At 31.7% G+C, this 12552-nt stretch overlaps 1 protein-coding gene across 4 annotated transcripts in view; it reads left to right on the top strand.

Annotated features, from left to right (window-relative positions):
- LOC145896064 (uncharacterized) overlaps positions 1-12192 on the top strand; it is a 46313-nt gene extending 34121 nt beyond the window's left edge. For 3 of the 4 annotated variants that reach the window (XM_082984889.1, XM_082984891.1, XM_082984888.1), the window contains 27 exons: positions 2073-2234; positions 2369-2530; positions 2642-2803; positions 2997-3164; positions 3290-3343; positions 4085-4240; positions 4332-4493; positions 4630-4791; positions 4990-5157; positions 5283-5336; positions 5649-5804; positions 5895-6056; positions 6184-6345; positions 6788-6949; positions 7084-7245; positions 7474-7680; positions 8203-8358; positions 8833-8994; positions 9513-9674; positions 9842-10015; positions 10134-10289; positions 10343-10453; positions 10539-10636; positions 10694-10876; positions 10952-11201; positions 11254-11290; positions 11386-12192. In XM_082984889.1, coding sequence (XP_082841015.1) covers positions 2073-2234; positions 2369-2530; positions 2642-2803; positions 2997-3164; positions 3290-3343; positions 4085-4240; positions 4332-4493; positions 4630-4791; positions 4990-5157; positions 5283-5336; positions 5649-5804; positions 5895-6056; positions 6184-6345; positions 6788-6949; positions 7084-7245; positions 7474-7680; positions 8203-8358; positions 8833-8994; positions 9513-9674; positions 9842-10015; positions 10134-10289; positions 10343-10453; positions 10539-10636; positions 10694-10876; positions 10952-11201; positions 11254-11290; positions 11386-11501 — 4026 coding nt within the window. In that variant the 3' untranslated portion in view covers positions 11502-12192. Of the gene's footprint in view, positions 1-1784; positions 1947-2072; positions 2235-2368; positions 2531-2641; positions 2804-2996; positions 3165-3289; positions 3344-4084; positions 4241-4331; positions 4494-4629; positions 4792-4989; positions 5158-5282; positions 5337-5648; positions 5805-5894; positions 6057-6183; positions 6346-6787; positions 6950-7083; positions 7246-7473; positions 7681-8202; positions 8359-8832; positions 8995-9512; positions 9675-9841; positions 10016-10133; positions 10290-10342; positions 10454-10538; positions 10637-10693; positions 10877-10951; positions 11202-11253; positions 11291-11385 lie in introns of all 4 variants that reach the window. The other variant, XM_082984890.1, reaches the window with a different exon arrangement.
- The last annotated feature ends 360 nt before the right edge of the window (positions 12193-12552 follow it).

Below are 12552 nucleotides of genomic sequence, written 5' to 3'. Positions count from 1 at the left end.
AGCAATAAATCAGAAACTACATACATTTGTGAGTTTTTGTGCTGGCTAATATCTTAACCAGAAAATATTTGCTACTCTTTGTAATAGCTTACATCACTCACCCTTGATAAAAAGGAAATCAATGATGAAGTTGCATCTGAAATAGCATCAAATGTTCACTTGATTAAAAACCTGTCTCTGTGTGGTTGTAATATTGCTGGCCCCAGCATGTGTAAAATTGCTGATTCTCTGTTGGAATCTCAACATCAGGTAAGTTTCTGATTTTATTGTACATGAACTAATACATTCAGTATTACTTATATAAGCAATAAATCAGAAGCTACATACATTACTAAGTGTTTGTGCTGGTTAAAAACTTAAGCCAGAAAAACTCTTTGTAATAGCTTACTTCACTCACCCTTAATAACAACAAAATCGATGATGAAGCTGCATCTGCAATAGCATCAATTGTTCACTTGATTGAAAACCTGTCTCTGTCTGGTTGTAATATTGCTGCCCCAACCATGTTTAATATTGTTGCTGCTTTATCAAGATCTCAACATAAAGTAAGTTAATTGTTTCATAATTACTTGAGAATTATTTCTGGGAATCATTTCCCATTCTGTTGCAAGTGGCCCTGACGATTTCCACCTTATTTGTCTAATTGAACAAGACTGACAGATTTTAGCCTGAAACGAAAGTTTTTTAGACACTGGACATGTTTCGTCATTAAATAGTGATTTTATGAGCAAGAAAGTTGGGTTCTAAACTACTGCTGTATTGTTTTTGGTTTTTATCTGCAGTTTTAACAATAAATTAAAAGCCGAAACTAACATTTAAAGGGTCATAATTCCGAATAAAACTTTCTGTGATGAAACTTCTATAATTTAATCTTTTAGATGGACTGTCTAGATATCAGTGGAAACTGTGTTTCAAATTCTTTCCTACATTTGCTTTTGGATCAAGCAAGAACGAATTTTAAAAAGCTGATTGTAACAAAGTTCAAAATATCATTGAATGGAATTGAACCTTATGGAAAGGTTGATCTGTTTGCAGATGTTCTGCAGGTAATTATTTAGTTGATAAACCTAAAAAAGGATTTAAAATATCATAGAATTCAAATCTATTGTTAACCATCCAGCATTTGGATTGGTCCATCTACTAATAAACATTCTGTTTTGATGTTTTGTAGAGTTTGATACATTCTGATATGTTGGTCAAAAAGTACATTGAAGAAGCATTTGAGGTTTGGTTACTTTTAATTAGTACTTAATAGATAGCAAATCAATCGAAATGTGACATACTATTCATTTAAATCAGTGTCGGCACAGTTTGTAATCACAAACATTCTGACAACCCTTATAGCAAACATTACACAGTAAACCTCATTTAAACCTGATTTTTTCATAATTTGTGTGAAATTAAGATATGTCTTTTAACAAACAGAACTTTGGAAAACTATAAATATTTAATCTGGTTCTACTATCAATAATCACAAGGATTTAACTAGAGTTAAGTATTCTCATGTTAAGGATAACTGAACTTATCTAGTTACGTTGTTTTCAGGTTGATTATATTCCAGACCAACTTACAGTGGTTGGCAATGAAGAAGCGTGTGCTTTGTCATGCGTCATGCATTTATTTCCTCCAGCAATGGAATTTAGCATGGAAAAAGTCAATTGTTTTTCAGTCCAAGAAGTTGTCAGTGTAATAAAACAAATGGTATGATCATGCATTCATGTAATTTGTTCAGTAAGTTATTAAAAGTTTTAAACCAAACTAAACGATTAATATTTCATGTTCAGCTTAGATCACTCATCCTAAATGGCATTGAATTGGATGAAAAATCTGCATCTGCAATAGCATCAAATGTTCACTTGATTGAAAACCTGACTCTGTCTGGTCATCATACTGTTGGTCCCAGTGTGTGTAAAATTGCCTATTATTTAATAAGTTCTGAGCATCGAGTGAGTTTCTGATTTTGTTGTATATCAAAACTAACACATGCAAAATACCTTAGGCTACATACATTTCTGAGATTCTGTGTTGGCTGAAAAGTTGCATGAGAAAATACTAGCAAATCTTTGTAATAGCTTACATCTCTCACCCTTGACAACAACAAAATCGATGATGAAGCTGCATCTGCAATAGCATCAATTGTTCATTTGATTAAAAACCTGTCTCTGTCTGGTTGTGATATTACTGGCCCCAGCATGTGTAAAATTGCTGATTCTTTGTTGGAATCTCAACATCAGGTAAGTTTCTGATTTTATTGTACATAAACTAATACATTCAGTATTACTTATGTAAGCAATAAATCAGAAGCTACATACATTATTAAGTTTTTGTGCTGGCTAAAAACTTATGCCAGAAAAACTCTTTGTAATAGCTTACATCTCTCACCCTTGACAACAACTACATCAGTGATGAAGCTGCATCTGCAATAGCATCAATTGTTCACTTGATCAAAAACCTGTCTCTGTCTGGTTGTTATATTGCTGGCCCCAGCATGTGTAGAATTGCTGATTCTTTGTTAGAATCACAACATGAAGTAAGTTTCTGATTTTGTTGTACATAAACTAATACATTTAGTATTACTTATATAAGAAATAAATCAGAAGCTACATACATTACTGAGTTTACTTGCTTCTCCTTATAATAGCTCACATATCTCACCCTTGACAAAAACAAAATCGATGATGAAGCTGCATCTGCAATAGCATCAATTGTTCACTTGATTGAAAACCTGTCTCTGTCTGGTTGTAATATTGCTGCCCCAACCATGTTTAAAATTGTTGCTGCTTTATCAAGATCTCAACATCAAGTAAGTTAATTGTTTCATAATTAAATATTCACTTTTTGAGCAAGGAATTTAATGGGTTCTAAACTACTGCTGTATTGTTTTTTGTTTTCATCTGTAGTTTTAACAATAAATTAAAAACCAAAACTTTAATTCAAAAGGTCATAATTCCGAATAAAACTTTCTGTGATGAAATTTATGTAATTTTATTATTTAGATGGACTGCCTAGATATCAGTGGAAACTGTGTTTTAAATTCTTTCCTACGTTTGCTTTTGGATCAAGCAACAACATATTTTGAAAAGCTGACTGTAACAAAGTTCAAAATATCACAAAATGGAATTAAACCTTGTGGAAAGCTTGATCTGTTTGGAGATGTTCTGCAGGTAATTGTTTAGTTGATAAACCTAAAAAAGGAATTAAAAAATCATAGAATTCAAATCTATTGTTAACCATCCAGCATTTGGATTGGTCCATCTACCAATAAACATTCTGTTTTGATGTTTTGTAGAGTTTGATACATTCTGATATGTTGGTCAAAAAGTACATTGAAGAAGCATTTAAGGTTTGATTATTCTTAAATAGTTATTAAATGATAGCAAATCAATTGAAATATTTGCTAACATTCTGACAACCCTTATATCAACCATTATACAGTTAAACCAGACCTTTGCCTAATTTGTGTGAAATTGAGATATGTCTCTTAACAAACAGAACTTAGAAAACTTTGAATATTTAATGTGGTTCGTCATCACCTCCGGATAAAGCTATTGTTTATTTGTTTTTGTATTCCTGTTTCACAACCATTCTTTCAATTATTCCACTAAACCACATTTTTGTTATATGTTAATTGCTAATAACTGCTCACTGTTAGTTCCTTGCTAAATTGCTTCATACCATTGTTACGTCAAGTATATCACAAAATTATTTTTAGCAAGGGTGTTTAGTCGACAAAAAGTCAGAACTTTTACCAGGTCATAAAGGTAGCAGCCTGATTTTGTTTCACCAATTTTTTGATACCACAATTCAGATATGTGCCTTATCCAATTACACTTTTTGGGGTAATAAAATACACCAGTGACATTTGATAAACTTTTTGTACTCTTTATGTGTAGAGAAGTAATGTATAAAATAAATTCCATATAACCAACTTCTATCAAGCATCCTTGCATCCTCATGAACAGGCCTTGCACCACTGGTTGAAAACCCTTATTTAAGTAATAATTAAACATCATTTTAACAATCACAAGTATTAACTAGAGTTAACTATTCTTAAGTTAAGGATATCTATTTTCATTGTTCACAGTTTGATTCCATCCCAAACCATTTTCCAGTGGATGGTGATGAAGAAGCCTGTGCTTTGTCTTGTGTCATGCATTTATTTCCTCCAGCAATGGAATTTAGCATGGAAAATATCAATTGTTTTTCAGTACGGGAAGTTGTCAGTGCAACAAAACAAATGGTATGATTATGCATTCATGTAATTTGTTAAGCAAGTTATTTAAAAGTTTTAAACCAAACTAAAGGGTACTCAGTTAATATTTCATGTTCAGCTTAGATCACTCATCCTAAATGGAATTGAATTGGATGAAAAATCTGCATCTGCAATAGCATCAAATGTTCACTTGATTGAAAACCTGACTCTGACTTATTATCCTACTGTTGGTCCCAGCATGTGTGAAATTGCTGGTGCTTTGTTAAAATCCCAATATCAAGTCAGTTTCTGATTTTGTTGTACATTAAAACTAATACATTTAGTATTACTTATATAAGCAATAAATCAAAAGCTACATAGATTTTTGAGTGTTTGTGCTGGCAAAAAACTTAAGACAGAAAAACTCTTTGTAATAGCTTACATCACTCACCCTTGATAACAACAAAATCGATGATGAAGCTGCATCTGCAGTAGCGTCAATTGTTCACTTGATTAAAAACCTGTCTCTGTCTGGTTGTAATATTTCTGGCCCAAACATGTGTAAAATTGTTGCTGCTTTATCAAGATCTCAACATAAAGTAAGTTAATTGTTTCATAATTTAATATTGATTTTATGAGCAAGGAATTTAATGGATTCTAAACTACTGCTTTATTGTTTTTTTTTTGTTTTTACCTGAAGTTTTAACAATAAATTAAAAGCCAAAACTTAAATTAAAATGGTCATAATTCTGAATAAAACTTTCTGTGATGAAACTTTTGTAATTTTATTCTTTTAGATAGACTGTCTAGATATCAGTGGAAACTGTGTTTTAAATTCTTTCCTACATTTGCTTTTGGATCAATCAAGAATAAATTTTGAAAAGCTGACTGTAACAAAGTTCAAAATATCACAAAATGGAATTGAACCTTGTGGAAAGGTTGATCTGTTTGCAGATGTTCCAAAGGTAATTCTTTAGTTGGTAAACCTAAAAACAGAATGAAAAAATTTATACAATTCAAATCTATTGTTAACCATCCAGCATTTGGTTTGGTCCATCTACTAATAAACATTGCATTTGATGCTTTGTAGAGTTTGATACATCCTGATATGTTGGTCAAAAAGTACAAAAAAGAAGCATTTGAGGTTTGGTTACTCTTAAATAGATATTAAAAGATAGCAAATCAATCGAAATATGACATACTATTCATTTAAATGAGTGTTAGCACAGTTTGTAATCACTAACATTCTGACAACCTTTATAGCAAACATTACACAGTAAACCTCATTTAAACCTGATTTTTGCCAAATTTGTGTAAAATTGAGATATGTCTTTTAACAAACAGAACTTTGGGAAAATTTGAATATTTAATCTGTTCCTTCTATCAACAATCACAAGGATTTAACTAGAGTTAATTATTCTAATGTTAAGGGTAACTGAACTTATCTTGTTACCAGTTACATCCCATTCCAAGCCATCTTACAGTGGTTGGTGATGAAGAAGCCTGTGCTTTGTCATGCGTCATGCATTTATTTCCTCCAGCAAAGGAACTTAGAATGAAAAATGTCAATTGCTTTATAGTCCAAGAAGTTGTCAGTGCAACAAAACAAATGGTATGATCAGGCATTCATGTAATTTGTTAAGCAAATTATCAAAAGTTTTAAACCAAACTAAACGATACTCAGTTAATAGTTTATGTACAGCTTAGATCACTCATCGTAAATGGAATTGAATTGGATGAAAAATCTGCATCTGCAATAGCAACAAATGTTCACTTGATTGAAAACCTGACTCTGACTGGTTATCATACTGTTGGTCCAAGTGTGTGTAAAATTGCTGATTCTTTAATACGTTCTCAGCATCGAGTGAGTTTCTGTTTTTGTTGTACATCGGAACTAATACATGCAAAATAACTTAGGCTACAAACATTTCTGGGTTTTTGTTCTGGCTAAAATCTCGCACCAGAAATACTAGCAAAACACTTTGTATTAGCTTACATCACTCACCCTTGATAACAACAAAATCGATGATGAAGCTGCCTCTGCAATAGCATCAAATGTTCACTTGATTGAAAACCTGACTCTGACTGGTTATCTTACTGTTGGTCCAAGTGTGTGTAAAATTGCTGATTCTTTAATACGTTCTCAGCATCAAGTAAGTTTCTGATTTTGTTGTACATTAAAACTATTACATTCAGTATTACTTACATAAGCAATAAATCAGAAGCTACATACATTTGTGAGTTTTTGTGCTGGCTAAAAACTTGAAGCAGAAAATACTTGCTACTCTTTGTAATAACTTACATCACTCACCCTTGATAACAACAAAATCGATGATGAAGTTGCATCAAAAATAGCATCAATTGTTCACTTGATTAAAAACCTGTCTCTGTCTGGTTGTAATATTGCTGGCTCCAGCATGTGTAAAATTGCTTATGCGTTGTTGGAATCTCAACATCAAGTAAGTTTCTGATTTTGTTGTACATTAAAACTAATACATTTAGTATTACTTATGTAAGCAATAAATCGGAAGCTACATACATTTCTGAGTTTTTATGCTGGCTAAAAACTTAAGTCAGAAAAACTCTTTGTAACAGCTTACATCTCTCACCCTTGATAAAAACAAAATCAATGATGAAGCTGCATCTGCAATAGCATCAATTGTTCACTTGATTAAAAACCTGTCTCTGTCTGGTTGTAATATTGCTAGCCCCAGCGTGTGTATACTTGCTGATGCGTTGTTGGAATCTCAACATCAAGTAAGTTTCTGATTTTATTGTACATAAACTAACATATTCAGTATTACTTATATAAGCAATAAATCAGAAGCTACATACATTTGCAAGTTTTTATGCTGGCTAAAAACTTAAGCCAGAAACACTCTTTGTAACAGCTTACATCTCTCACCCTTGATAAAAACAAAATCGATGATGAAGCTGCATCTGCAATAGCATCAATTGTTCACTTAATCAAAAACCTGTCTCTGTCTGGTTGTAATATTACTGGCCCCAGCATGTGTAAAATTGCTGATGCATTGTTGGAATCTGAACATCAAGTAAGATAATAAATTTTTCCTAATGATTTATTTCTGATGTTTTCGAATACTGTTGCTTTATTTCTGTTCCTTTACCAACTAGAAGGCAAATTACAATGTTAACAACATTAAGTCATCTATGTAAAACGTAAAGCTTATCTGTAATGCCGTGGCTACGAAGTCAATGAACCTTATAGGCAATATTATGGGAATTATTATTATAAAACTAAGACAGTTTTGTTCTGTTAGATGGGGTGTCTGGATATCAGTGGAAACTGTGTTTCAAGGCACGTCCTGAAATTGCTTTGGAATGAAACAACAGCACATGTTAACAAGTTGATTGTAACAAAGTTTAAAATTTCTAAATATTACTTGGGATTTGATCCCAAGGAAAGATATGAAATTACACGATGTGGAAAGTTTGATCTTTCTGGAGATTTATTTGATACTCCACCAGTAAGTTTAGCTTTTTAAAGAAGAAAATATCAAATCAATGGCATTAAATTTTCTTGTAATCAAACAATATTTAGATTTCTTTACCTAAAATTCCTATTGTTTGCTTCTTCGAACTTCCTGACTTGAGATGTTGTAAAAAATATGTAAAAACCACATTGTTGAATATAAGGTTTGGAAAAAGATATTTGAATTGAATTATTTTGATATCAAATCAACTCTTTGCTTTCATATTACATTTAAAAAATGAAGGAATTGAACACAAACTTGTTCTAACATTATCCAAAAAAACTACAGAACTCTGGTTCTTAACCATTTTGTTATGAAACAAAATGAAATATTTTTCTTTTTTTTTGATAAATGAAGATGAATGATAGCAAATTATTGTGTAAAACAGTGTCATATTCATCATACTGTTTCTCTATTAAACAGCATAGGAAGTTTGCTCACTGAAAGGTGAAATTATTATTTAGAATTATTTAAGTATAGGCTAAGTATAAGTTAAACCAGTTTAATTCTTCATAGTTAAAATCCATTCCAACCAAGCTTATGGTGATTGGTGAAGAAAAAGCTTTGGCTGTATCATGTGCCTTACAGAGATTTCCTCCAAAACTTAAACTTACACTAAAAAATGTCAGTAACTTTGTAATCCAAGAAGTTACCAAAACAGTAAAACAAGAGGTATGTCAAGTTAGACTTCAGTAATTATTGCTTTTGCACATACATCCAGTAGTAACCAAGGTAATATTAGTTAAAAAAACATAATGCCACACAACAAAACTTTTAAATTATAAAAAAATATATTTTACATTATATTTTGATTGTGTCATTGATTTTAATATCTTTTAAAAGGGTTAATATGTGTGCAACACCAGTAAAAAAACTCGAGTGACTGAACCTTGTTTCTGCAACTTCAATCATATCATAATATACATATTATATACACATTCGACAATATTATTTTGGTTCCCACAAAATCAGTAAAAGATATTCACCCTTGCTGTATGAAAGAGCTAGCATATCTCTTTGTTGTAAAAAATAAAGTTTTAATACAGCAATGTGTTTATTTGTGCTGCGTCATATGCAATTTTCTTTACCTTTATGGAATTAATATACATGTAAAATGCACCATTACAACACTTATGTTTGTTTTAGATCACAACCCTGAATCTTAATGGGAACACAGTTGATGATGAAAGTGCATCTGCTATTGCTTCATGTATTGAGTGGATTAAGAATCTGTCTCTAGAGGGTTGTAAGATGACAACTGGTGGAATCTTTGAGATTGCAAATTCCATATCACAACTTCAAAAGCCAGTACATTATTTATGATATTTCATTTAGAAACTTATAAAATACTTGGATTTAATAGTTTGAAAAAGGAATGTCAAAGCTATTAACTTACTAGTTATCATTTTGTTTATGCAAACACAAATGTTTTAAACGCTACACTATGTTCATCATCAGTGCAATAAAGTATTGTACAGGCCATGCCAGTTGGTCAGCATGTAAGGCAAATCAGAACTAAGCACAACCAAAACAATTGCCTGGCCGTAACAGAGTATAAATATATATTTGTACTTGATTAATAATGGCCCATATAGCTTTTTGCCTTGAGATTGTTGTTTTATTTCTGTAATACCTTAGCAAATATGTTTGTTCATGGTACTGCACCAATTGCACATATTCTATATTTAATTTTTACAATCTTGTTTAAGGGCTTAATAAATCCTCATTTTGTGCGGACTTACAAGTTTGATTTGAAAAATTTGATTTGAAATTTAAAACATTGCTTTTGATTTTTAGTTTGGATTTATTGATATTTATCTATGCAGATGCAAAGACTAAAAGTCAGCGATAACCCACTTGGAGATGAGGGAGCTAAGATTTTAGCTACTTGTTTGCATCAAGTGGAACAACTTGATGCAAATGGATGTAATATTACAGGATGTGGAGCAATCAAGTTATCTGAAGCAGTTAACAAAATGCCATATTCGGTAATACTTGTAAAACTAAAGCAATGTGTAATGCGGCGGTCTGGACATTTATGCATTCCTAAAGCCTTTATTTGTAAATTTCCTAATATTCTTGCATATTGTATTTTTTTAAATCTGATAGTTCAAAACTTTGCCACTATTTGTTGCTTATCTGTGTTTTTCTTTAGATGCAAGCTATTTTCTTGAACAGAAATAAAATTGATGATGTTGGTGCCGAACACTTTGCTAGTTGCTTGCACAATATTGTTGACTATCAACAAACTGCCCAGAATTTATTTCAATCATTGTCTGCTGATGGAAAAAAGTTGATTGAACACAAACTGAAAGAGTTAAAAAGTCGTGTAAGAAAGTGCTGCAAATTGTAAATAAAAAAAAAATTTGTAATGCTAAACTTACACAAGTATAAAATTTTTGTGCTCATATGTAATTTCTGTTCCATATATGTATGTACATATATAGGATGACTATAAGCTGGTAAATTTTACTTCATCACATGTTGGAAAAAAAGGAAGTAGATTAGAAGTTGGTGGTTGTATTGTGGAAATCCCTGAAGGTGCTTTGGATCAACAAGTGCTTATAAAACTGACCTCGTATTATGGAAAGCGAAGTGAAATGGTAAATACTTGAAATATGTAAGAAACAAGTTTCTTATTTAAAGCGTTTTTTAGAATCAAATTACTCCAATGCTTAAATGTGAACCCAACCATCTAAAGTTTAAAAAAGATATTTCTATCACTCTACCAACTTCATTTTTTGGGAAAACACGTCAATTGATTGTGGTACATTTTTTTTTTATTAATTTTTTGGAAGTTTTTTTGTCATTCAAAATAAGATGTAACCATTGAATACCATTGAATAATGAAGGTAAATGAAAGTGTTGATGGGCTGAAATGGACTGAGTTTGAAACCAACGTTTATCAAAATACTTACAAACATCAGTTCTACACAAGTCATTTTACATGGTAAAAATATTGAGTTTGGCGGTATTTAGGGTTGATTTAATTGTTGATGTTGCACAGGTGGGAAGCGCAGTGGGAAAAAATTTTCTATCCCCCCAAAACAAAAAAAGTAAAAGGGGAATGGGTAAAGGAAAAGGAGTCCGGTGTTTTATATATTTCAATATATGACTACCATTGTGAAAAATTTGATGCTGCTGAAGGAGGACTGAAGTTAGTGTTGTTACCAGAAACTTTCAAAATAAGGTGAGGATGTCAGTGAGTGCATCTTGCATCTTGCAGCTTCTGTTTTTTTTTATTGTTTATTAATTGTTGCCATAGTTATAGCAAATCTTCAAATGAAGACCCTGTCTTGGGAGTTACCTGCCCAGAAGGAATTAAATGTGGTCCGCAAACCTGCAATTTGCCTGATTTGTATAATGAACCTATCATCAGAAAACAGATCACGCTGAAAAAAATGAGTACAACAGAACATGATGTAAAGTGTCAAATTTCCATAACCCATAGTGATAAGAAAATATATGGTGAAGGCAATAGAGGGGAAATTCGTATGGATTTATTTGCTCCGAAGGTAAGAAATAGACTTGTGTGTAGAAAAATTGCTGACTAAAAAAAAATTTTAGGAAAGTTTTGAAAGTGCTCCAAAATCCAGACAAGCGGGTAAGTTTAAACACAACAAAATTTTTAACTAACTTTAATTAAAAAAATTTAAGGTGTATCACAGTTTGTTTAAAATAAACACTGGTCTTTTTTAGGATCTAAGGTTACATCTGCTGACTCAGCACATATAAGTGATAGTTTAGTGGGTCAAGATAATGTCACAATCAATAAATTCTACCCTTTCCAGGTAACTGAATGCAAATTGTTGTGAAATATACACCAATATTGTTTAAATATTAACAAAAAAGTTTAGTAGGGATTAAAAAACATAAATAGGTTACAGTTGTCTTTTACCCTGAAATATTTTCCATGATATTTTTTCATGAAGTGGAAAGACATGATGTATTTGAGATATGATGCTTTTTGTATATATCTGTTTTGTATTTTTATTGTTGAGACATGATGTATTTGAGATATGATGCTTTTTGTATATATCTGTTTTGTATTTTTATTGTTGAGACATGATGTATTTGAGATATGATGCTTTTTGTATATATCTGTTTTGTATTTTTATTGTTGAGACATGATGTATTTGAGATATGATGCTTTTTGTATATATCTGTTTTGTATTTTTATTGTTGTTTTGGCATTTTTGTGGGATTGACTGTCTATTAAACTAACTTACAAACGCTACATGTTTTTGCTGTAATTAAAAAGCTATTTATCCGTTTCAGTTAACTCGTTTCCTTTGTGCAATATTACCGAATGTTGTTTTATATCCCCATTCTCCAGAACACTTTTTGTCTATTTTGTCACAATGACAAGGTGCCAGCTAAACGTCAAAAATGCTGATTATATTTGTGTGGTGTTTTGCATTTTTCCCTAGTAGTTTTAAACTGTGTTGTACATATTTAAGCTTCGGACAAGCGTAATAGCAAATAAACGTATACATTATATTGTTACACACCTTGAAAAAAAACGCTGGCCTGGGCGTGTCCCTCACTAAACAAACTTTCTTTGGGCCGTATAGAATGTATCGTATCAGTATTTCCATTAAAGTAAGTTTCGACGGAGGGAAACCTCTGTCATAAACATAGCTGACACGTAACAAAGTGCAGTGTTTGTATTGATTTTGGTAGGGGCTATAACGTGTTATGCAACTAAGTTTTAAGTCTGCTTTGCTTGTTTTTGACTATTAGGAAGGGGTCCGGAAATGGTTGGTTGACCAAATTTGGGTCGCTAGTGTGTCTATTTTTGGCCCATCTCTGTAAACTACCAATGTTAAGGCGGAAGTAGACAACATTTGTGATCTACAAACCCTA

This window comes from Ascidia mentula, chromosome 3, assembly GCF_947561715.1.
Source record: "Ascidia mentula chromosome 3, kaAscMent1.1, whole genome shotgun sequence".
NCBI classification, from domain to species: domain Eukaryota; kingdom Metazoa; phylum Chordata; class Ascidiacea; order Phlebobranchia; family Ascidiidae; genus Ascidia; species Ascidia mentula.
The sequence above is the reverse complement of the archived record's forward strand: the minus strand, read 5'-3'. Positions and strand labels throughout refer to the sequence as shown.